General features: G+C 38.7%; 1 protein-coding gene across 1 annotated transcript in view; it reads right to left on the reverse strand.

Moving 5' to 3' along the window:
• Positions 1 to 260: 260 nt before the first annotated feature.
• The window catches only part of LOC140927741 (uncharacterized), a 39,284-nt gene continuing 14,360 nt past the window's right edge, over positions 261 to 25,184 (reverse strand). Inside the window, exons 4-11 of the mRNA XM_073377423.1 lie at positions 24,746 to 24,874; positions 20,595 to 20,717; positions 18,376 to 18,543; positions 14,888 to 15,055; positions 13,235 to 13,402; positions 6,300 to 6,332; positions 5,539 to 5,577; positions 261 to 3,667 (exon numbers count right to left, since the gene is read on the reverse strand). Coding sequence (XP_073233524.1) covers positions 1,775 to 3,667; positions 5,539 to 5,577; positions 6,300 to 6,332; positions 13,235 to 13,402; positions 14,888 to 15,055; positions 18,376 to 18,543; positions 20,595 to 20,717; positions 24,746 to 24,874 — 2,721 coding nt within the window. The 3' untranslated portion in view covers positions 261 to 1,774. The remainder of the gene's footprint in view (positions 3,668 to 5,538; positions 5,578 to 6,299; positions 6,333 to 13,234; positions 13,403 to 14,887; positions 15,056 to 18,375; positions 18,544 to 20,594; positions 20,718 to 24,745; positions 24,875 to 25,184) is intronic.

A 25,184-nucleotide genomic window follows, 5' to 3' on the forward strand; every position in this document is an offset into this window, starting at 1 on the left:
TCGGCTACCCAAAGTTTGAATATAGCATCATTTTGTGCCAGTACCCAGACGCCAAGTGTGGACGGCCCTGACAAATCTGTGAAGGCTGATACATATAGATTTACAGGTAGCCCAAGCTCCACTGGAGCCGCGGTTATAAAACGTTTGAGTGAAATAAACTCCCACTATTAAGGACTCGCTTGAGAGGACACTAACTCGAGGCCCTTACATCATCCGCTATAAAGGGATTTGACTGCATATGAAAGGGTAGAGACATAAGGTAAAATAAGATCTACTTTATTCATCCACACTAACGTAGATCCACAAAAACTGGTTTCAATTAGGGGCGTGCAAAACTAGATAACTAATAAATAGTAAAACAAAATATGGAATTGCACAATCGAAAGTAAACGCTAGAAACATACCCTATGTTAGTATATACACACTCAGTGATCTTGGTGATTTAAGCGATCTGATTGGTTCGCTATCTCAACAATATTCACCTCCTAGCCAGTGGATAATGTGTGAGCTCAGTGTTTTTCCCATTTTTTTAGAACACGATCTTTTAGAAGTCGACAAAATCCTAGGGTTGACTTTTTTAAGGCAAGAAAAGACTTGGAAGGATTCAATACGGCGTTTTTCAATTTACTGTAGCTGAGTTTTGTGCTCGATGGATTGTTTACAACTCCCGTGTATTCGCGTAGAAGAAGCCGTTTCATGAACTCAGCGTTTTCTAACAAGAAAATTTTGGCTCAGAAATCTTAGTTTATTTATGAGAAACAAATTTAAAAGGAAATGTTTGCAGAAATTCTACGTTTTAAATAAACAGGAAAAAGAATGAAACAGGAAGAGGACGTCTTACCTCGAGCAACCGAGCCGCCATTTTTGTCAGCACTTCATGCGAAGAACGACACAACAAGCCCTTTTGGCTATAAACTTGGCGAGTCAACAGAAAACAACAAAGCTCCACTTTTCTTCTCAGGTAAGGAAACAGTTCAAACTTTTAGCGGGTCCATTTAAGCCATTACGCTGTTGTTTGCGAAATGATAATCGTGTGAATTGCCATGTTTGAAAATTCTGCAAAGATCTATTTTTAAACTTACGCGTGATTTGATCTGTCAATCAAATAGTACTTTTTAATGGTTTCCTCTCCGATTTTGTTGAGATCACTTCGTGTGTATATACTAAAACCATTATTCTTTTCAATCTCGGTGAATAGTGGCTTTGGGAATATTTACCTCGCCGCTTTCGCGGCTCGGTAAATATGTAGCCACTATTCACCTCGATTTCAAAGAATAATTGTTAAATATACCCTATAATATAATCTATACATTAAGTATTCCAAAAGAGAGCGATAGAATCTAAGTTAAATTTTATACTACGTATGAAAAATACTAATAAAGCATATTCTATATTAATGTCCTAATTAAGGCCGATGGGATTTTCTTTTAGACAAGTAGGCCTCTCGGACGTTGTTCTTTCAGAATATCTTGACAAATCCCATAATTTCACAAATTTAATTTTCATGACGTCAATAGACCTCTATTAAATTTGCTTAAATGCGACTAAAATGGAATAAAGACTATAGTGGGGTAGGAGCTCTAAGAGGCCAGCGCAAAGCCAAAATCTATTTACTATACTAACATTACTTTCACTATACAACATAATTATTTTGACGTACGTATTTATCTCTTTTGATTCTGCTTGTACAAGAAAAAAAAAAGAAATTTCATCGATAATAAGTGGGAATTAGATTGCTTTAAATTTGGTCGGAAGGACAAAGTAAAAACCGAATTCAGTAACAACAAAATTGTTGTACTAAATCTCTACGGTTCACCCGCTGGTCACACAGCGCTTGCTTCAGAACACTGTAGGTAGCATTTGAGCCGCCTTTTTGCTTCCAGGCTAACAACAAGGCGTATGCTTTTTCGGATACTTTTTTATGGCCGTTATCAAATTCTTGCAACTGTGCTTCATTGAAAGATAGTCGTCGCCCAAGCGTTTTCCAATCGTTAGAGATTTTTGTTGACAGATGTTCAAGGTCATTGTCCGTTGGACTGCCTTCCTTCACTGCACTAGGATTTCGCGTACGTTCCCTCAAGTTCAAACGATCCGTACCCTGAACGGGCATTTTTAAATGTAATCTGCACAAAAGAGGCGCTCTAGCATTTAAGGTGCTATAAAATTCCACTCGTGCTACTTCTTTGTCTTTGCGGAAACAAACCTCCAGTTCAGCATCGTCTGGATGGTGCTCTAAAATTCTGAGAAGAATTTCTCCCATTTCTCTCCTTATGTAAGGGTATATTCCTCCTGATACAGACACGGATGCCTCATCGTGCCCAGGTGTCATATCTCTCTTCGAGTTGCTGCAAACGGGCGTTATACATTGTTTTTCAAGATCCTTTAACACCTTTACTTTAAGGTGAGCAAGGCAACTCTTCAAGCACAAAATTCTTAAAAGATCAGGACGAAAGTAAGCGAAAAAGACTGCTAATCTGGGCTGATCATAAATGCTGCTGTTAAGGCGATTTGTAGTTCTTTGTTTATGAAACCTGGAGTTTTTGTTTCGACTCATAACACTATGCGCATAGGCCGAGAACCGTTTCACAAGAAACCTTACAAACTTTCCATCAAGAGTTGGCGGTTCCACAAGATCATCAGTGATATCAATCCATTCTTTTGGTTCATCATGGGACTTGAGGAACAGCACTCTGACGTGACGTGTTGTAGGATTTAGATTGAAGTCTTGTTGCTCTTGAAGAGAAATTGGCAGCTGAATGGTGACAGGTTTCGAAAACTGGACAGCTTCTTTGCACTTGATTCGCAATACAGGTCCAAGAATTATGTCCTCCTCTTCAAATTCTGTATTTGGAACCTCTTGGACCTTCAACTCAAACGGAAACTTTGCGTCAGGTGCAACAGAATTCTCAGGGATTGTAACTTTCACGCCTGGGAAGTCAGGATGGCTGAATGAGCCGCCACCAGATGTGATGATGTTAGTTGAAGAAGCCTTGAGACGGCAAACTACTGCGTACGTTGAGCACTCGGATATATCGGCTTGAGCAACTGGGACGAAAATGTCCGGTATTTTCATGTGAGGAGGATGTTTGTCTTCGAAGTCTTGATGACAACGTATGTCCCTAGTTCCATGCACGTCTTCCCAAGTATTTGTCTCCTTGTCAATCAGCTTTTTTATCACTATCTCGTAGCCCTGTAGGCCTGTTGCGCTGTGGGATAATGATAGCTTCACCTTGGTGTTAAATTTTAGTTCTTCGCCATTCACGGAAGATATTTCAATAACATTGCTAGTGATGGCTTCATGCTCCTGCAGCGGGGGTGAGCGAACACTGTAATTCCATAAATGAACCACTATTGACGTACGCTCAGATACAGCATCAGGAGGAAAAAATAAGTGAACAGCCCACTCATTGAAGGAAAAGGTAGTACCATCACTTGCTGGAATTGCTGCGGGTTCTACTTCAATAACTTTCTCTCCTTCTGCATTATCTCCAGTTTCATTTTCAGTTTCAGTTTCATCTTCAGACTTTTCTTCTAACCCCTCTTTCGATCTTCCAAGGTATTTTACACCCACGTCCTCCTCACTCGCCAACTCAGCCACTGATTCATGTACTTTAGCATCCTCCTCTGACTCGTCTGTAAGCTTTGGTTGTGATTCTACTTTATTGCCCTGCGTAGAACAAAAATATAGAAGTTTTAAAGACCCGCGAGGCATTGTGCGTTTTTTTAGTCCCTAATTACCGCCCTGTCCGACTGCTCAATTCAGGAGAAAACAGAGCTCTTAGGGAGAAAAGAATCTCTCTGATTTGCAAAAAATGGCTATCTTTTAGCTTGCATGAAATACCGGTTTGGGTCAATCAGTCACGTATTAGCCTGCGTAGCAGGGGGGAAAGTTAGCGTGAGCAAGGTTTCGGCAGAGGAGCTTCGAAGCCGCGTGGAGAAAAAGGACAAGTCGCTTAAGCGTGAGCAAAGTTCTGGCAGATAGAGGAGCTGCTAAGCCGTGCGGAGAATGGGGTACCCTGCGAGCAGAGGCCATTCGATCTTCCAAGATAAGTCGGGAACCCGACTTATCTAGGAAGATCGAAGGGCCTCTGCTCGCAGGGTAAGAATGGGGAGGAGACGCTTTGAAATTGGAATTTTCTCGTGGCAAAGGCGCGGGAAGGGGGGCCTTACTAGCTGGCTTACTGCCAAAACTCTCGCACGCGAGTACAGTTAGGGGTTTAAGGTCCCGGGGGACACCTTGGGCTCATTGTTATGCATTTATTGTAAGTGTATGCACAAAGTAAAACCTTTGATACCGTCAGGTTTACAAGATAATTGTTCGCTTCAAAAAAGATGCGTGTAGTTAGTCTTAAGTAAGCCCATGATTCAAGTGCACTAGGAAATCTTTAGTCGCTCTGTAGAAAACATGGCTTCACACATAGTTACAAAATATGTTATATATTACTTGGAGTAAAAGCTGTCAACCTTTCCGCTCACTAGAATGTAAGAACCGCTGCACCCCGGGAGGTGGACTCCGCTTATGAAAGGGGTGGGGATGCTCGTCGTCTCGCTTAGGGGTGTAAATTTCGGATTTTGGTCTCGCTTAGGGTGTTCTGGTTAAAACGCCATCATATTTAGTCGTGAAGGTCTTGTTTAGGGTTGCACGTGAAAAAATATAAAAATATTATATCGTCTGTGTTTTAACACGGTCTCTTTTAGGGGTCAAAAAAAGCTTGGGCCACGCCCAGATCTGTCTCCTTTAGGGGTTTAATTCAAAATTTCCGACGAGCATCCCCATGCCTTTCATATGCGGAATCCCCCCTCCCCCCGCCGGGTGCTGCACGTGCACATGCCTTTCTTTTTGGTCAATGTGTTCTTCAAGTGTGGTGTAGCCCATACTTGCCGCAGAACTTTGACTTCTTTGAACTACGAACGTTTGCACGGTCACCAATCCCTTCACACGGTATTCCTTTACACGCAAAGTAGGTTCCAAGTACACTTACATTATACTTGAAGCTCTCGTGTGAAGCCAACAAATCATAACTGGATAAAAGATGAGCGCATAATAGTGTTCACGTGTGTTAATCAGTTTCAGGGATGGAAGATTTTGCTCATTTAAGCGATTGAATCTTGCTGGTAATTGTTAAATTAGAAAATCTGCTCAATACAAAACACACTGTCTGGAGGTTTTGACTGATCATTTATTACTAAAATCACAGCGGAGTGCTGTCTTCTATGTTTTGCGCAAACTTGGACACAAAATCACGATTTCCCAATTTTGTACAACTGTGGCTTAAAGCATCGCTGCAAAGCACCAGACTACCAAATAAAAGAAACCCTATTAAACTTCCAACATTTCACAATGTCTTTGTACAATTTATATCTAAATCGCCTCTAAAACAGCCAAGATATAAGCGTTTTAAAAGATGTAGCTCAAGTAAAATTTTGCCTTTATATAAATTTATTCATATATAGGTGTCTCCCGTGGCCTTAAATGTACACACAGGCAGAAATGAACAAACACTTGGATACACTTGGATAAACAGAAAGTCCACTTACTCTGCGAATCAACCGTGCCGGTATTGGTAATACTGTTTTCTGATGGATAAAACAACATGAACAGTAGATGAAATAAAAAACTGAAACAGAAAATCCAATTACTCTGAACAACGCTGGTACCACATGAGGAGTACTATTAACTCAGTTACCTGTTGTTCAATAACCAGCTCATTAGATGGCAAAAGAAATTTTCAAATTATTACATATAATGATACAATTAATGAAAGGAAAAAGAAAAAAAAACATCAAGGAAGATTTTTAATCTATTTATTCTGGTCAATTCTCGTAATGGTAGTGTGCTTTTTGCCTCAATAAATAAAAACGGAAACTTTATCAGATGAAATCATATATTCCATACATTAGAGAGCTTTTAGATTTGAGGACAAGGATGACTACGAGTACGAGATTTAACTTAAAGTTTTTTCCCGTATTGTCGAAAAATATTCAACTCTGAAAGCTTCATAATTGTACTATTTTTCACCTGAAAAGTTAGTACGATTATTTTTATTGGAGAAGGTTTAGCCCTTTTCCGGTTGCAAATGATTTTAAAACTTGTAAAATTTGATAACTTGTTCCTGCCACTACAACACCCTATCACATTTTCCCGCCAAAATGACGTTGTTCACGGAAGAGCACTACCTAGTACTCACTTAGTACTGACAGAAAGTCGTACTCATAGTCGTCCTCGTCTTAGAATTTAAGGCTCTCTGTTTACGGGGTACATCATAAGACATGCTGAAAGGAAGAGATGATTAACTTACTCCGATCATCTTTGATTCTGGTGGTTTTGTTTCCTGAGTGGTGAAAAACAAACGTGGATAACTAGGGGTTAAATGTGGGCACACCTGGCATGGGTAAATGGGGTGAGACGTGGCCACCGTTGATTGAATATGGGTAAACAGGTAGGTAAATTAGAGTAACCATGGATAAACGGCATGACACCTGTGTGACTTGGGGTAAGTTGGGAAACGGTATGAGACCTGGATAAGGAGAGGTAAAGTTGAGTAGCCGCGGTGAAACGTGGATAACTAGGTAGCGGTAGATGTTGGTCAAAGGTATGGTACGAGGACAACTTGAGGTGCTATTTTTCAGGGGCCCTTTATGAGATAAAGATGTTTTTTTGCCAATTGAAAATATTTCCTAGTCGTCTCTCGCCGTCATGGGACTTAAGTTCAGTATCACCACAACTACTTTTAACTACTGTAGAATGTTTTTTATTTGACTATTTCAGGAAGCGTTCGATTAGTGTTTTGCAAATTAAGTGCTGCAATGAACAGTTTAAGTAGTGTAGTAAATGTCGTTGTATTAATTGGTATTGTTTGATGTTTCTTTATATCACCTTTAATATATTATTTTTCATTCAAAAACTCATTAATAATTAACAAAGAAAAAACAAAAGAAATTAATGCTCAATGAGTGTCTTATATCTGATAAAGACATGACTAAACTCAACGCCCAATTTTTTAGACCAAAATAACCTCAAATCTAAATATTATTATACAATGATGTGAATGCTACGCGCGTTGTGGTTGGTCGTTGCCCATGATCTATCAGAGTACATGGATGACGTTATGCAAAACTTGTTTTCTTTGTTTGGCTCGACATGGTGAACGGTTTTGAAAATGTTTGTGAAATTACTTCGGATTAAAGCAAGTGAACTCCTCGAAAAAAGTTCAACAGGAGCTAATTACAAGAAAGAAAAATGGAGAAACGGGGACAAAAAGAGCTCTTGACTACTTTAGACTGCTTAAACTACAAGAAATCTTCACAACATAGGTGTTCGATCGGCACTCGTAAGAAATTCCACGTTTGAAAGGGGCTTAACACGTCATAAGTTTGACATCAAAAAATATTTTGATATCAAAAAATTGTGGGCTTCTTAAACTGAGAAAAAAATGTACTATTAAATACCATAAACTGTATTTTCTTCATTCGCTTTTCTTTCTTTTTTATCTTCTCTACCGGTTCCTGTTTAAACGTAAAGAACAGTCTCACATTCACATCCGATCGGGAGGGACCTTAATGAACAACTGTTAACATGCTTGAGTGTGTGTATGTCTCAAAACCTCAGAAGCTTTGCCAGTATATTTGGCGGCCTTTTTCTTGGTTGTCAGGAAAATTCACCTCCCCTGAAAACAACTTTGATATAAAAAAAAAGTGGGCTTCTTAAACTGAGAAAAGATAATGAAATCGTTAGTTTGTTGTAGGATTTTGAGATACCCTGTAATGGGTGACACAATCTATCCATTAGTTTTGGAGATCGATGATAGTTTAGATATTAAGCGGAAAGCTTGAATTACTTGCCAAAAATTTAGCCCCTTACGACATTTTCATAATAGATTAATTAACAATTCCATTATTCTTTTCTTTGGAAAAGCTGTAATCAGACAAGCAAATAATTTGAATTTTGAAACACATATTTGTATGTCTTAAAGTAAAAGTGGTACCAGGAACACCGTCACCATCATTATCTCCGGCATGGTGATCGTCGTCGTCATCATCATCAACATGACCCCACCAATTATCATCACAGATGTTATCATTGCAACCCAAATGAGATCCATCTATATGGAGAGTTTCCTTTTGTTAGAACTAAACGGTATCCTGCACCGTCTAATCATGGACAATTAATTATGTCGACGAAGTAGACGCTCCCTAATTGAGTCGTTGAGTGGTCTGTGATATCGTGGGTAGTTTGTGCATGTTCCCAAAAGCGAAAAATTGAGGAAAGAGGTTGTTTGTACAACAACTACCTGCGCGTAACACTAGCATCTTGACGTCTCAATGCCATCATCCTCAGCGTGTCTTCGTGCCGTTCCTCGTGTTCAGCGAAAACTTGGCTTATGCCATTCAAGGCCAAACGCTACCGTAAATCCTCTTTTAAACTCCCGGGGGCTGAAAACGCTTTATTTCAAGTTTGTCTGACTATCACGGAACTGTTGTCTCCGTTTTATCTCGAGGAAATGAAAAAACTATTGAAGTCTCAACGTTTCGCGCACCGTGAGTCAGTTAATTATGCGAGTTCACAAGCCCAAAGTTGAATACAAATTAGCTCTACAGGAAAAACCTCAAGGAAGCATATTGACGTATTATTATAAAACAAAAAGAATTAAATACACAGTGATTTGAAAGAAATCTATTAAAATAGTCAAAGAAAGCAAACCATCCTTTTTTTTTTACATTGCGCACAATGTTTTACTTACCCCTCTCCGTTTTCAATTTTATTTCCCTCCTTAATTTTTTCTATTCCCTTCTCCACAATTTTATTATTTTCCCTCCTGAATGTTTTTTATTTCCCTCTTCCACCTCCACCTCCTCATTTATTCTATATATTTTTCCATCCACAAATACATCGACCTCCTAGCGACTCTAAATCGACCCCACATCGACCCTACATCGATCCCACATCGACCCCACATCGACCCCACATCGACCCTACATCGACCCAACATCGACCCCACATCGACCCCTTATCGACCCTACATCGACCCCACATCGACCCCACATCGACCCTACATCGACCCTACACTCAACTTCTTTTCTTTTTAACACTGCTTCGTAAACAGTGAAACTATATACCACCACCGCCACATTTCTATTGATTTCCCTCCACCACCACCACCCGCCACATTTCTATTGTTTTCTCTACACCACCACCCGCCACATTTCTATTGTTTTCTCTCCACCACTACCACCACATTTCCATTGTTTTTCTTTCCACCACCACCACCTCATTTCTATTGTTTTCTCTCCACCACCGCCACCAAATTTCTATTGTTTTCCCTCCACCACCATCACCACCGCCACCACACTTCTATTGTTTTCCCTCCACCAGATTCTATAAAAGACTACCAACTGCCATTCTTAGTTCATTTTGCAGCAATGTCTCGTGTAGTGAACAGCAATCATGGATTTCTTCATTTCTTCAGCTGTTAGCTGCTTGCCCTGCTTATCAGTGCCAGTTTCTTTTAAAGACAGCTACACCACAGCAACTACATGCACTAGTCCAAGTCTCAACAATGTACTCATGGGACACATTCCTATCTCCGGAGAAAATAAGTAGGTATTGCTGCCATATAAGGATGCTTTACTTAACCTGGCCAGTCCAAATGTCCCTTTCAAAACAAAGAAGCGAGTCCTTGTTCAAGAGGGTACTGGTTTTATTGAAGATGTATTAGCCCCTGTTGTTTCAAGCTTAGGATTTCTAATGCTATAAAAGAGGTAACGAATCGCTTGGTTGATCATTCGAAGCTAAGTCTGTCACGGGTACTCATCAAAATGAAGAGAAAGATAGATTTGGTTGAAAAGGAAGATCAAGAGAGTGAACATGAAGAAAGCGAAAGTTCTGGTGATGAAAGCGGGGATGAAGAACCAAGAATAAAAGATGTTTTGGGTCATCTTTCCCGAGCAGTGCCGGAAAAGCGTGCTTCTGATTTGCTGCATAGTATAGCCGCGTCCAAAGATACTCTTTTCTGGACCCCCAGCGGACAATTACTTCGAAATAAACGCACTATTCCCGTCACAAACATCGCTGACCTAGTTGAGTATGTGTTACTCCCTCATAACAATGAGGTTACCAAGCCTCGTGCGCTGAATACGTTTCTAGATGGACTTGCAGAGTTAGGAATCGATAAAGGTTTAATCAAGAACAAAAGGTTGTTAAGTGATTTAACAGAAAAGGAAAAAGGCTACTAAAATGTAGAAAATACTTCCGATAACGAGAGTAATAATGAGGAGAGTTCATCGGATATTGAAAGTCAGGAGGAGGAGGAGGAGGAAGTGGCTCCTGAGAATGGCGTTGAAGCTGAAGGCACCTAAGAGAGCGACAACGACACTGAAAACGACAGTCAGGAAACAGAAAGTAGTAACCCTGAAACGTCAACCACCTTTCACTCTAAACGTCGCTGTGAACATTGCGAGAACTCTAATGTGTACGGGACATTGATCATGAAATGTCCTAAATACTTTTGGCACGATTACAACAAGATTTGTCTTACATGCGATCACCAGATTCCCTGGGGGAGAAATTACATGAAACAGGGCTTTCTTCGGTGTCACGATTGCGGATCAGTTACACACAAAAACGTGGAGACGTTAGAAACCAATTTCTATTCCCCTTCTACAGAGGAGAACGAAGATGAAGATTAATTAATTTCCATTCCCTACAAATCGCTGTGTATTTGACTCTTTTTGTCATTGTTTTTTAATAACGTTTTTAAAACGGTATCTATCTATCATCATCATAATTATTATCCCCACCATCAACATCGTCAATATCATCGCAGACTTTGAAGAGACTAACACTGAAGAGACCCATCTAAATGAGAGTATCCTTTCGTTAGCACCTTTGGCATCCTGTACCCTCTGATCAAGGGCAATAAATCCTGAATTAATCTGCTAAGTTTAAACGTTTGCCTGTAGAATACTGTTAAACACTGCAGCAAAGATGACCACATCGTGCCTCTTTGCGATAATTGCATATCATAGGTTTCTTGTTAAGGTGTTTCGATAGAGTTTTTTTTCGGACACCATACCGAAGTTTTTCAATCGCCTAAGAAAGAGGGTGCTAATGGGATATCTAATTCTCAGTTAACTACTAATTTTGGTTAGCTATTAACTGTCTCTATCCTACACGTCAATCACTTTTGGGAGTAGACCCTACTAAGATCAAGGAATAAATTTACTTGAATTCACATAAACTCCGCCACTAATACAATTTATAAGTAACTGAAAATATGGAAAAGAACATAATTATCTAGCCGAAGTAGCAAAAACGGATAAGCGATAGCTATTAAGACTCCTATTTACCGACTTTTGCCGTCAGTACAAATTGGATCTAAATCGTATAATCATCAATATGACACAAGCCTCATAGATCCAGACGCACCAGTGATGATCTCGTACTGATCTTCCCGAACTGGTCACGGCATGTCCTGCCATAAACTACTTCAAAGTCACCTTCTTCTTCACTTTCATTATCTGAATCAGTCAAGTACTTATCTGGTTGAAATTACTGTATGTGTCCTGTATCTTGTTGTTGGCTGAAGTTCCAATCAAATGCAATCCATTGCAACAGACGACGGAAACAATATCAATGCCAAAATAGTCTTAAATAATAAAACTGGACCATTATTTTTGGAATTCAATTGATGCAAAAAAAGTTTCAGCTTTTTAAAAATATAGCAAATAGCATGACATAGTCCCATGAGGCTGAAGGTAAAGATCCCGCTTTGTCTCGAGATGATTCGCTTTTAAAGTTCGTTGTCAAACACTGAGCCAGTCCACCCCAATCCCAACTTCATCTTCTTTTGTCTTTGTTTGCACCGATGGGAGAGACATGTTGAGAGTGCTAACAAAGGCATGAAAGTATTTGACATGGGGCAATTCGACTTTTCGTGAATTCGAATTCGTATTTCTTTTAAGCGATTCCTTCACTCTGTTTCCAAAGACTTGGGTGCAGTTCAAAGCACTAAATGTTTTGTGTTGAATGATTAGTGAGAAACCGCGTGTAGGTTTTCCACCTGCGTTGTGAAAAGTTTTTAGTACCTCAATACAGACTTTGTCGACATCCTCGTTCGCGTCTCTCAATGTTACCTTTTTCGCCTATTTCAAACTCGTCATAAAGATATCCAAAGGTTTCAGGAAATGAAACTGTTTCAGAAAGACCGGTTTAAACACGAGCTTAATAGTCAACTGAAACATCAGTTACAAAAGGGATGTCACGTAAGTACAAATTCCATGTACTTAAATGAAAGATGCTGATTTCTTTTAGCCATCAGACACTCTTTTTGGACAGATCCAATGCTAAGAGTCACAGCTTTTTTCTTTGGTAGTAATGTTTAACTTCACCTCCTTTTGGGTCCGTGACAACAGTATTCCCTTATCCCAACACACAAATCTTGTTAATATTAGAATTACAAATTATTCGTATAGTTGTCTACAATTGAAGCAGCTCTATGACGGACGCTTTCTGTTGCCGGGTACTGCTCTGGTGCCTTTTGCAGATAATAATATCAGTTAATGTGCTACCGGATCATCAGCGGGACAGAAAAAAGTCAGAAAATAACATTTCTGTTTTCAAAACTTTGTTGCTGTCATTAACATCAACGATCGTATTCAGTATAAATACTAGAAAGTCGCTTTTGAAAGATTAATAAGCTCCAGAAACTTCTCTTTTGCATCTCCTGTACTTGTTCTTGGTAACATCAAACAACAAGAACAGGCTCTCATTCATATCCAAGGGGCCTTAACAATTGTTAGACGTCATGTGATCTCGAAGTGACCAATGAGAGAGTGCACTGTTGGGAAACAATTTCCAGCTATATAACAAAAGATAATGGACTTATTGGACTGAAAAAAAAAGGAAACCCCCAAAAAGGGGATGACATAATCCTTAGTTTGTTGAAGTACTCTACATATTCATGTTGATAGTCAAATAATTAGTCTGACTGACGGATAAGAAGGATTTTTTTTGAACCCCGTTATGGGTAACACACTCTTTCCATCATTTTAATTTTGGAGTTCGACGATAGTTTAGATATTAATAAGCGCTAAGCGGAAATTACTTACCAAAGATTTACCCCCTTTAGTTACTAGATATATTTTCATAATTGATTAATTATCAATCCGTTAGGTCTTTTCTTTGGAAAACCTATAAATCAGACATGCGAATAAATTAAAAATTGTAAACACATACCTTTTGCCTTTCTTCCATTCTAAAATAAAAATCTATCATCAGGAGAATCGCCATCATCATCATCACCACCAACATTATCTCTGTCATCATCGTCGTCGTCTTCTTCGGCAACAACGTCACAATCATCACCATCACAGTTACAACAATTGCCAGAACTTTGAAACCCATCTAAATGAGAGTATCCTTTTGTTAGCACTTCACGACATCCTAAACAGTCTAATCAGAGGCCTCATAGGTTATTGACTCAGAGCCTATTCGGGTCGAGGAATAATTGTTAAATATCAAACCGGTTATTTAGATTACCCAAACTGAAAATAGGCTCCAAAAAAATCAAAGAAATTTGCCATAATTCTAAAAATTCCGTACAAACGCATACATGTGTTATGCATGCAGCAATATCATACTATTTGACACAAACAGTTGGTATGAATAGAGTGGAAACATACAAGCATAATATATGTAGAAGGGTATTACCCCATAATTTGTAGCAAGTTAGCAAAACAAAACGAGACGAAAAATGTACCAACTTACGAAAGCAGCTTGTGGAGTGATCGAGGGTAAATTTCTAAATACATATACCAGAGTACTTAATCTAGGCTTAAAATTCTATTTTCTTTGAATGTTCAAGGCTGTGTCGCCGGAAAAGATATATATTTCTCTTTCATTAGTTTGTGTATCGCTTAATTTTATCTATTCCTAAACAGTCAGGATCTAAAGTGCATGAATTGTTTTGTTTTACCATGTTCATGAAATTGGAGTAAAATCCGGAGTTATTAACAGAGTGAAGATTCTTTGACTTAAGGAAAGCTTGTTTTAATTAGTTATAGAGTTACTATCTTTGTTGTTGAGATAAATAAAATATTTCATATTTTTTTCATTAATTGGTATCATTATTGGTAATATCATCTTCCAAGCTCAGAGCTCTGCAGGCTAAATTAGATTCCTTATTGTTCACCTCCAAGTAGCGTTGACAAAACTGGAGATGGATTTTTTCGATGGGGGACCTACCCCATGTTTTTTAAAAACCGTTGTTCCTTAAGCATCCACACTTTTTTCACATGATATTTTCGATTTTCTCGAATATTTCCAAAAATCGGTCGTTTTGTGAAAAATAAGCTCCAGAACCTTCTCTTTTGCATCTCCTCTACTTGTTCCTGTTAACATCAAACAACAAGAACAGGCTCTCATTCATATCGAAGAGACCTTAACAAATGTTAGACGTCACGTGATCTCGAAGTGACCTATGAGAGAGTGTACTGCTGGGAAACAATTTCCAGCTATATAACAAAAAATAATGGACTTCTTGGACTGAAAAAAAAGGAAACCCCCAAAAAGGGGATGACATAATCCTTAGTTTGTTGAAGTACTCTACATACCCACGCTGATAGTCAAATAATTAGTCTGACTGACGGATAAGAAGGATTTTTTTTGAACCCCGTTATGGGTAACACACTCTTTCCATCATTTTAATTTTGGAGTTCGACGATAGTTTAGATATTAATAAGCGCTAAGCTGTAATTACTTACCATAGATTTACCCTCTTTAGTTACTAGATTTATTTTCATAATTGATTAATTATCAATCCATTAGGTCTTTTCTTTGGAAAACCTATAAATCAGACATGCGAATAAATTAAAAATTGTAAACACATACCTTTTGCCTTTCTTCCATTCTAAAATAAAAATCTATCATCAGGAGAATCGCCATCATCACCACCAACATTATCTCTGTCATCATCGTCGTCGTCGTCGTCTTCAGCAACAACGTCACAATCATCACCATCACAGTTACAAGAATTGCCAGAACTTTGAAATCCATCATCTAAATGAGAGTATCCTTTTGTTCGTATCAAGAAATGGTCTATTGTACCGGGTTCAATTCATCAAAACAATAGCCTTTTGTCCTAGGTGATGCTACCGAAAACAGACCGAACAGTCTGTGCATGATCATTTAATCTTCGGCGTTACAAATTTGTAATCCTAGGGGGGAGGAGAGAGCTTTTTTTTGCCTTGACGCGATGCTTTTGATCGGATCGTGCTTTTATACTGAGCGCTCTGAACAAAAAAATATAATTTCAGAAATAATTTACAGAGAACGTTCTTAAACAGTTATTAAAGCAAGCTTATTATTTGCGCGTCCTACATTCAAAGGTGCGATCTTTGAATGTAATCCATACCTTTTTCTAAGATTGAACGTCTTTCGTTCTTATTCTCACCCAAGCGGCCCAGAATATGTTTTCACGATCTTTATAATCCGCAAACTTTTCCTTCTGAAAATTTATTCGACTTTTTTGTGTGCGCAACTTCATTCTCCCGAGAAAAGAAAAGAAAAGAAAAAAGATTTTAGTCTTTAGTTTACTTTTACGAGCATTCCGAAACGTTAAGAACGAAATGCTTTGTTAGCCTGTGGGAGGAACTTTACGAAGGTGAGATTTTTCAGATCATTGTTGTTCGCTTATTGTTGTTAGTATTGGCGAGGGCATTGAACTCTCGATCAATTGCTCTCTTAAAAAAATGGACAAGCTAGCTCGACAACAGATAAAAACAGAAAAAAACATTTGCACAAGCGCGGATAAAACAAGGCACGAACGGGGCACGCTTTAGTTCAATAGCTGAATGGGATGTGAGACTTTTTATTCATCTCTTTGTCAGACAACTGAAGCACAGAACTTAAATGCTTTTTTACGACGCTGTGAGAAGCAAGGAAGCCATGCGAAGCGAAATAAAAAGCGACAATATGCCCCGCACTTTTCGATGAAACACTTTGTAGAATCTTAAATGAAAGATCTTTTTCCCCGGGTAGCCGTGTGCGAATTCATTGAAATGAACTGACGAAGCGCGACTTTTAAATGCTGAGTTTACCACTTTGAACTTAACAACCCACTGAGTACGTGTATTAGTTATTCAAATAAATCAATGAAGCGCGAGATTTGAAAACTGAACTTAGAGTTGAACAGGATGTGTGACTTTGTCGTCTATTGTTTTTGTTTGGCCTTTAATATCCCATTGCCTGTAAGCACGCGAAAAGATAGATATTGCTAGAAGCGTTATAAAACAATTCCAAAGTTGAGCCAAGTTTTCATGACGAAAACGACTTTACGTAGAAGTTGGATTAGAACGTGAACGCGCGCAGATAAAACAGGGCACGAACAGGGCACGCTTTAGTTCAATAGCTGAATGCCGCGGATGTGAGACTTTTTATTCATTCTCTTTGTCAGACAACTGAAGCAGAATTTAAATGCTTTTTTGATAACGCTGTGAAAAGCAAGGAAGCCTTGCGAAGAGAAATCAAAAGCGACAATACGTCCCGTTCTTTTCGATGAAACACTTTGTAGGAGACTGAAATGAAAGATTTTTTTCTCCGGGTAGCCGGGTGCGAGTTTATCCAAATGAATGGACGAAGCGCGAGTTTTGAATGCTAAGTTTACCACTTCGAACTTAATAACCCACTGAGTGTGTCCATTAGTTATTAAAATGAATCGATGAAGCGCGAGATTTGGAAGCTGAATTTAAAAAAGCTAATTTATACGACAGGATAAATTGGAGTTAATGTGATAACCATAAAACCTGCCCTTACCAGTAGTGGAATCAGCTCACTTCCTTTCAGGGGTCAGTTCCTGCATGCGACCCCTGTCACACTAATTGTTTTGCTCAGCCAATTAGATGCCAGCTTTCACATGTAAAGTTGATGCCTATATTTTCGCGGCTAGCTCAGCGAAATAGCACTTCATATTCTTCTCTTCGTGGAACAAAATCCCATCCCACCCTCCCTTATTACTGCTTGATTCTCTCTGCTGGTTTTCTTAAGGTTTTATATATGAGGTCTTTTCTCTTGCTTAAAAATTTAAGAAGCTGCTTATACTTTTTGCAGTCATACGAACCACTGATCTTTGTTGTTTACACTTTGAATCATTTGGCAATTGTCAGGAAGATATGGGAGAAAAGAGGTGGGGTTTCTACTGAGGGGAATCATTGTACAGGCATCCTAACATGCTTGTGCACTTAGTTACTTTGGGCCTTATTTTGATTATTAACTTGATAAAAGTTTAATTGTCATTTACTTACAACTTCTATTAATATATTTTCGTCTAACCTCTCTCCCTCGAGGTTCATGTTAAGTGTCTGGCTCTACTTTCGGGAGGGTTCAGAATTCCCTCAAAAATAATTGAGGGTTTTTCCTGACGGGCAGCAGGTACGCAATCCTAGCTTAAATTAGTGATGATATCTGTATTGAGAGTCGTTGGCAATTAATAAACATGGGTTCGGGATGAAGTGCTCCCATACAGGTCACACTTTGCTCCATAGACTCTTGTTACTCCTTAAACCGGGGAATTAGACATCTAGAGAGGTCTTTCCACCTCTCCATTACCCAAGGGGGATTCTCACCTCCATTCACAACCTTGCCCGGGGATTATCAACCCCTAGAGAGGATTATCACCTAGCTTCTCACTATCCTGGGGGATTATCACCCCCAAGAGAGGATTATCACCTCTCACTATCCTGGGGGATTATCACTCCCAAGAGAGGATTATCACCTCTCCCCTTCTAGATATCGGACTGTTACACCAATATGTAGAGAAAAGTGACCTGCTGTCCATATTTGGAGTACTTCATCCCTTACCCCTTTTCCCCATAATAATTCTGGTCTAGTTACTTGCTTTATCTAAGGGGTTATGGGTTAAGAGCATTAACTTGTAAACAAAACCTTTGAATGCTGTCTGACCAATATTCGGAAAGGGCCTTAAACAACCTTTGCAGTTGTGTAACCGAACCGATAAGGTGACGACAGTATTTTTGTCCCCCTCCCTCTGAGTGAGTTTTGCTTTGAGGCAAATGTAACCCTAAACCCTACCCCCCCCCCCCCCCCGAGGAATATTGTTCACCCCTTAACACTCGCCGAAGTTTCAAATTTGCCGCCTCGGTAGTCATCGGAATTTTGCATGTGTAAAGAGACCATTGTTTAAGTCATTTCAAAAATGACTAAATATGGCCAATTTTACAACAGAAAACAATACCTATTGTTTTCGAATTGGACCCGCTTTTCTTGATACGTAGCACTTCACGACATCCGAAACAGTCTAATCAGAGGCAATTCAGCAAATCTACCAGGATGAGACTTGCATTAAATTGTAAAACACATACCTGTGCAATTTCCACCCTTATGTTAAAAAAAACTGTTATCATTAGCATAATGATTATTAACACCGGCTCCATCTCGATCTGCATCAACGTGAACATATTCTTCAGCATCACCATCATCATCGTCATCAACATCATCGCCGTCCTTGCCATATCACTGAGGTGTACCATCTAAATAGCAGTACATCCTTTCGTTAGCACTACTCAGCATCCTGTACCGTCTAATTAAAAGTAATTAATCTACTACATCATGCAGTATTGTGAAATGTTTAGTGTACTAGTCCTTGAATATACGGTGTGTTTCAAATTAACGGGACCTCGGAAACAAGCACTTGTAAGAACCGAAAACACCTGCCTTTTCACACTTATTCGAGGTCGAAAGTGCTGGAAATATCGTTCGGAGCCTCCAAATTTGAAAATTTTCTGGGGGAGAATACCCCCAGACCCCCCTACAAGGCTCATGCCTTCGCCACCTGAACTTGCAACATCAAGAACTTTAGGTGTGGTATTTTGCAAATAATCTCCGTGAGAATAAAGAAATTCTCCATGTTTGAATTTAAAGAAAACGCAAGTATATTTCAAACCTTATATTTTTAAAAGTCGTGACAAATGAACGGATAAACAAATTCCAACTCAAATTGCTAAGAGGTTCATCACAATGCTGCTTATATCTCTTTGCCAGGAAACTCTGGTGCGTGCCCTTGTTTGCGATCCTGGAATCAAACCTTTCTTTCTAAACAACATTCCTAGTGGTGCAACTTTTTGCAAGATCTTGGTTTTCCCACGCTTTTTCATTTATCTCCTGAACGGCTCGGTAGAGTTTTTTTTTTTTTTTTAAAAAAAGTCCATAATGTGATGATGATGATGATGATTATGATGTGTATGATAATCACATTTTAATAATGTGACAAACTTCCATCAACATTGATTCACTACACCTCCCTCAAATTCTAAGCCGAACCGAGCCTAAAAACAGGCCAGGATTATCGCAACGCAGATTTTATCGTACCTGATCAAGGGTAGGTTTGGCTGAGAATTTGAGGGTTTTGTAGTGTACCAAAGTTGCACTTGGAATGGTGTTCAGAGAGAAAGGCAGTTCCAAGAATGTAAATACAGTAGTTGCTTCAATAGTTTTCCACGCTCGTTTAGATAATATCTCAGCGAATGAAAGAAAACTCTATCGGCCCAGTTGAACGCAACAGTGAAATCAATCGTGTACCTAAAGAGGTGCATTGTTGAACAATTTACAGTAAAGACTAATTTAAACTAAGATAATTATCACTACGAGTTCAAATTAATCTATATTAACTTACAATTATTCCCTTTAAATAATTAACAATTACTACAGACACAACTATGAGTTACTGCAATACATAAAAAGTAATTAAATAAACGATTTTAGAGAGCAAATAGAAGACTGTGTCTTAGCGCTCAGTGGCAAGCCGTGTTCCACAGAACAGACACGCGATATTGAAAACTTTACGCTTACCCATCTCAACACTATACGCTATAGGAACAAACTGGTTGTATTTTGAATTTCTTAGATTTTATATGAGTGAATACTGGATGAAGGTTTTAAAATTCTCTTTAGATAAATCGGAGCCTTATTATGAAGAGACTTTATCAGGACAGTTGGTACCTGCTTAATTCCGACAACCCTCTTTGCTCCAGACAATCCCAGCCAAGGTCACCAAGGATAGCGGAAGTCCTAACATTTAGGTCAGCCAGAGTTTTTAAGCGTGTGGCCTAAATTTAAGTTTTTGGAGTCTTTCAGACTGACACACACCTAAGATGCCCCAAACCGAGGAACAGTTATCAAAGCATGGTTGGATGAGAGCTTTATAGATCATAATTAGAGTCTCACGGGGAAACTGTTTTCTAACACGTATGATAGCCCTAAAACAGCAGATACTTTTTTGACAATATTGTGTAAAAGGGAGTCCCTCGACAGGCTCTTATCCAAATCAACACCAAGGTGCATATAAGGTTTAGCTCTTTTCAGAGAGTGTGTATCTATCTTTATATCGAACTGATCAAACCAGTTATTTAGATTACCCAGCCTGACAATAGGCTCCAAAAAAATCAAAGAAATTCCAGAACCTAAAAATTCCGTACAAACGCATACATGTATTATGCACGAAGCAATTTCATATAATTGACACAAACAGTTGATATGAATAGAGTGGAAACATGCAAGCATAATAAAGGTATAGGGTTATTACCACCATCTCCAGTTGCGTCAACAAGAACTTATTCATCAGCATCAGCATCAGCATCAGCATCATCACCGTCATCGTCGTCATCAACCTCTTCGCCATCCTTGCCCGAACACTGAGGAGTTCCATCTAAATAACAGTACATACTTTCGTTAGCACTACTCAGCATCCTGCACCGTCTAATTATAAGTAATTAAAAAAATCTACTACATCATACAGTACTGTAAAATGTTTAATGTACTAGTGCTTGAATATACGGTGTGTTTCAAATTAACAGGACCTTGGAAATAAGCACTTGTAATAATCGAAAACACCTACCTTTTCACACTTCTTCGAGGTCGATTTTTCGCATACATATCTCTTGAAACGTGCTGAAAATAGTGTTCGGAGCCTCCAAATTTGAAAATTTTCTGTTGGAGGATACCCCCAGACCCCCTACACGGCTTGTGCCTTCACCACTCGCGATCATGCACCCCAGGGTACAAAAAACCTAGCCAAAGCCCTGACTACGCTAAAACTTCTGCCTGTAGAATACTGTTAAACACCATGACAAAGATGACCACATCGCGCCTCTTTGCGATGGTTGTATATTTAGTTTTCCCGTGTGAAGGCGTTTCGATACAGTTTTTTAGTTAGGAGACCATAATAAAGTTTTTCAAATGCCTTAGAGTTATTTTATCCTTTCCCGATCGCCATGAAATTGTTACTAAAATATTACTGCGCTTTTCACAAACATGCGAACTCTAAAGTTCAAAAGCCGCCTTCACAATTGCGTTTTTCGCTGCCGTCAATCATAATTACGATCACAAGCAACAAACCTTGAAACACAGAAGCACACAAAACGGATGCAAATCCACCAATCACAAATCACAAACCATGACCTTTTGAACGCGTTAAAGTAAAGTTTTGCTTCCTAGGAGGTCCGTTAAGATGATTGACGGTGGCGAAAAACGCAATCGTTAGTTGGCTTTTGAACTTCACAATTCGCATGTTTGTGAAAAGCGCAGTAACTTGAATTCAACTTTGTCAAAATGCAGTTTTAAACAAAATAATCGATATCATCCGTGACAAAGATAAACAAGTCTTTCGCGACCTCTGGGCCTGTCATTGAACTTGCAACATCAAAAACTTAAGTGGTATTTTGCAAATAATCTCGTTGAGAATGAAATTCTCTATGTTTGAATTTAAATAAAACGTAAGTATATTTCAAACATTATATTTTTAAAAGTCGTGACAAATGGACGGATAAACAAATTCCAACTCAAATTGCTAAGAGGTTCATCACAATGCTGCTTATATCTCTATGTCAGGAAACTTTGGTGCATGTCCTTGTTTGCGATTCTGGAATCAAACCCTTCTTTCTAAATAACATTCCTAGTAGCGCAACTTTTGCAAGATCTTGGTTTTCATTTATCTCCGGAACGGTTCGATAGCATTTAAAAAAAAAAAAAATCATAAGGTGATGATGATGATGATGATTATGATGTTTGCATGATGATCAGATTCTAAGAATGTGACAAGCTTTCATCAACATTGATTCACTACACCTCCCTCAAATTCTAAGCCGAACCCAGCCTACAAACAGGCCAGGATCATCGCAACGCAGAAATTATTTTTCCTGATCAAGGGTAGGTTTGGCTGAGAATTTGAGGGTTTTGCAGTGTACCAATGTCAATGAAAGTTTGACACATTATTATATACACATATACATTATGAAGATTTCGTTACGAGTATCTACCGAATCAACCAAAACGTTACGTTCCTCAGATACAGGAAAAGGGGTAAAAATCAAAATTTTGCACAAGGTTGCACTTGGACTGGTGTTCAGAGGAAAAGGCAATTCCAAGAATGCAAATACAGTAGTTGCTTCAATAGTTTTCCACGGTCGTTTAGATAATATCTCAGCGAATGAGAGAAAACGCTATCGGCTCAGTTGAACGCAACAGTGAAATCAATCGTGTACCTAATATAAATAGGTGTATTGTTGAACGATTTACAGTAAGGACTAAATTTAAACTAATATAATTATCACTACGAGTTCAAATTAATCTATATTAACTTACAATTATTCTATTTAAATAATTAACAATTACTACCGACGTAACTGTGAGTTACTGTAATACATAAAAAGTAATTAAGTAGATTATTTAAGAGAGCAAATCAGGGGCGGATCCAGGATTTTTTTTAGGAGGGGGTGCACTCGTCTCTTGCTCTACTTCAAAACCAGTAAACCACATAGTTTTTTTTTTTTTGCAGAATACCAGTTGTATTAGAAAACCGCAGGTCATCTCGGGGGGGGGGGGGGGGGGGGGTTGCGCACCCCCCCGCACCCTCCCCCGAGATCCGCCCCTGCAAATAGAGGACTGTGTCTTAGCGCTCAGTGACACGCCGTGTTCCACAGAACAGACCCGGGATATTGAAAACTGTACGCTTACCCATCTCAACACTATACGCTATAGGAACAAACAGGTACGTTGTATTTTGAATTTCTTGGATTATATGAGTGAATACTGGATGTAGGTTTTAAAATTCTGTTTCGATAAATCGGAGCCATATTATGAAGAGACTTTAACAGGACAGTTGCTAGTAGCTTAATTCCGACAGCCGTCTTTGCTCCAGACATTCCCAGCCAAGGTCACCAAGGATAGCGGAAGGTCCTAACATTTAGGTCAGCCAGAGTTTTTAAGCGTGTGGCCTAAATTTAAGTTTTTGGAGTCTTTCAGACTGACACATACCTAAGCTGCCCCAAACGGAGGAACAGTAATCAAAGTATGGTTGGATGAGAGCTTTATAGATCATAATTAGAGTCTCACGGGGAAACTGTTTTCTAACACGCATGATAGCCCCAAGCCAGCAGATACTTTTTTGACAATATTGTGTTAAAGGGAGTCCCTCGATAGGCTCTCATCCAAATCAACCAGTAGTCCAGTTCCTTACATGAACCTCCAACTTCAGTGGTCGACTTAAACAATATTGCCTTTTGTTTTAAGGGATAGGGGCATTGTTATGTCACCGTTTCTATTGTTTTCACGGCCAATTGTGTGAGCCGTTCGGTGAGGCCAAATCAACACCAAGGTGCATATAAGGTTTAACTCTTTCCAGAGAGTGTTCAATCTATCTTTATATCTAACCGGTTATTTAGATTACCCAGCCTGAAAATAGGCTAAAAAAAAATCAAAGAAATTCCATAATTCGAAAAATTCCCTACAAACGCATACATGTATTATGCATACAGCAATTTCATACTATTTGACAGAAACACAGTTGAAAGGAATAGAGTGAAAAGATGCATGCATAATAAATGTATGGGGTTATTACCCCATAATTTGTAGCAAGTTAGCAAAACCGAAAACGAAACGAAAAATTCACCAACTTACGAAAGCAACATGTGGAGTGATCGAAGGTAAATTTCTAAATACCAGAGTACTTAATCTAGGCTTGTTCATGCGAAATCGTCCTCGTGGTTATGACTATTCAACTTTAAAAACTTTATAAAATTCTAATTTCTTTGAATATTCAAGGCTGTGTCGCCGGAAAGATATATATTTCTCTTTCATTTGTTTTGTGTATCGCTTAATTTTATCTATTCCTAAGCAGTCAGGATCTAAAATGGATGGATTGTTTTGTTTTACCATGTTCATGAAATTGGAGTAAAATCCGGAGTTATTAACAGAGTGAAGATTCTTTGACATAAGAAGGGAGGTATTAATGAGTTTTTAAAGGTTCTGGAGCTTATTTTTCATAAAACGGCCGACTTTTGGAAATATTCGAGGAAATCGAAAATATCCTTTGAAAAACGTGTGCATGCTTAAGGAAGACTGGTTTTTAAAAAAACATGGGGTAGGTCTCCCATCGACAAAATCCATCTCCAGTTTTGTCAACGCTACTTGGAGGTGAACAATAAGGAATCTAATTTAGCTTGCAGAGCTCTGAGCTTGGAAGATAATATTACCACTAATGATACCAATTAATGAGAAAATTATGAAAAAGTTTATTTATCTCAACAACAAACATAATAACTCTATCACTAAACAAGCTTCCCTTATGTCGAAGAATCTTCACTCTGTTAATAACTCCGGATTTTGCTGGATATTTCTGTGCATTTGTGGATAAAATCTTTGGAAAAGCGAAGCTACTGACAAGTCAGTAATTCTAACCTCTGCTTCCTCAATGGCTTTTTGCAATGATTGTTTCTTTGCTTTCAATTCCTTATACTTTTCCATGACTTCATCCATAATTTGCATCTTCATTTCCTCTTCTCTCTTTAGCATCTCCTCTACTTGTTCCTGTTAACATCAAACAACAAGAACAGGCTCTCATTCATATCCAAGGGACCTTAACAATTGTTAGACGTTATGTGATCTCGAAGTGACCATAAGAGAGCGCACTGTTTGGGAAACAATTTCCAGCTACATAACAAAAAGTAATGGACTTCTTGGACTGAAAAAAAAAAATGGATGACATATTCCTTAGTTTGTTAAAGTACTCTACATATCCATGCTAATAATCAAATAATTAGTCTGACTGACGGATAAGGAGGATTTTTTTGAACCCCGTTATGGGTGACATTCTCTTTCCATCATTTGAATTTTGGAG

The sequence above is a fragment of the Porites lutea genome, chromosome 2 (genome assembly GCF_958299795.1).
Source record: "Porites lutea chromosome 2, jaPorLute2.1, whole genome shotgun sequence".
In the NCBI taxonomy this organism is placed as follows: Eukaryota; Metazoa; Cnidaria; class Anthozoa; order Scleractinia; family Poritidae; genus Porites; species Porites lutea.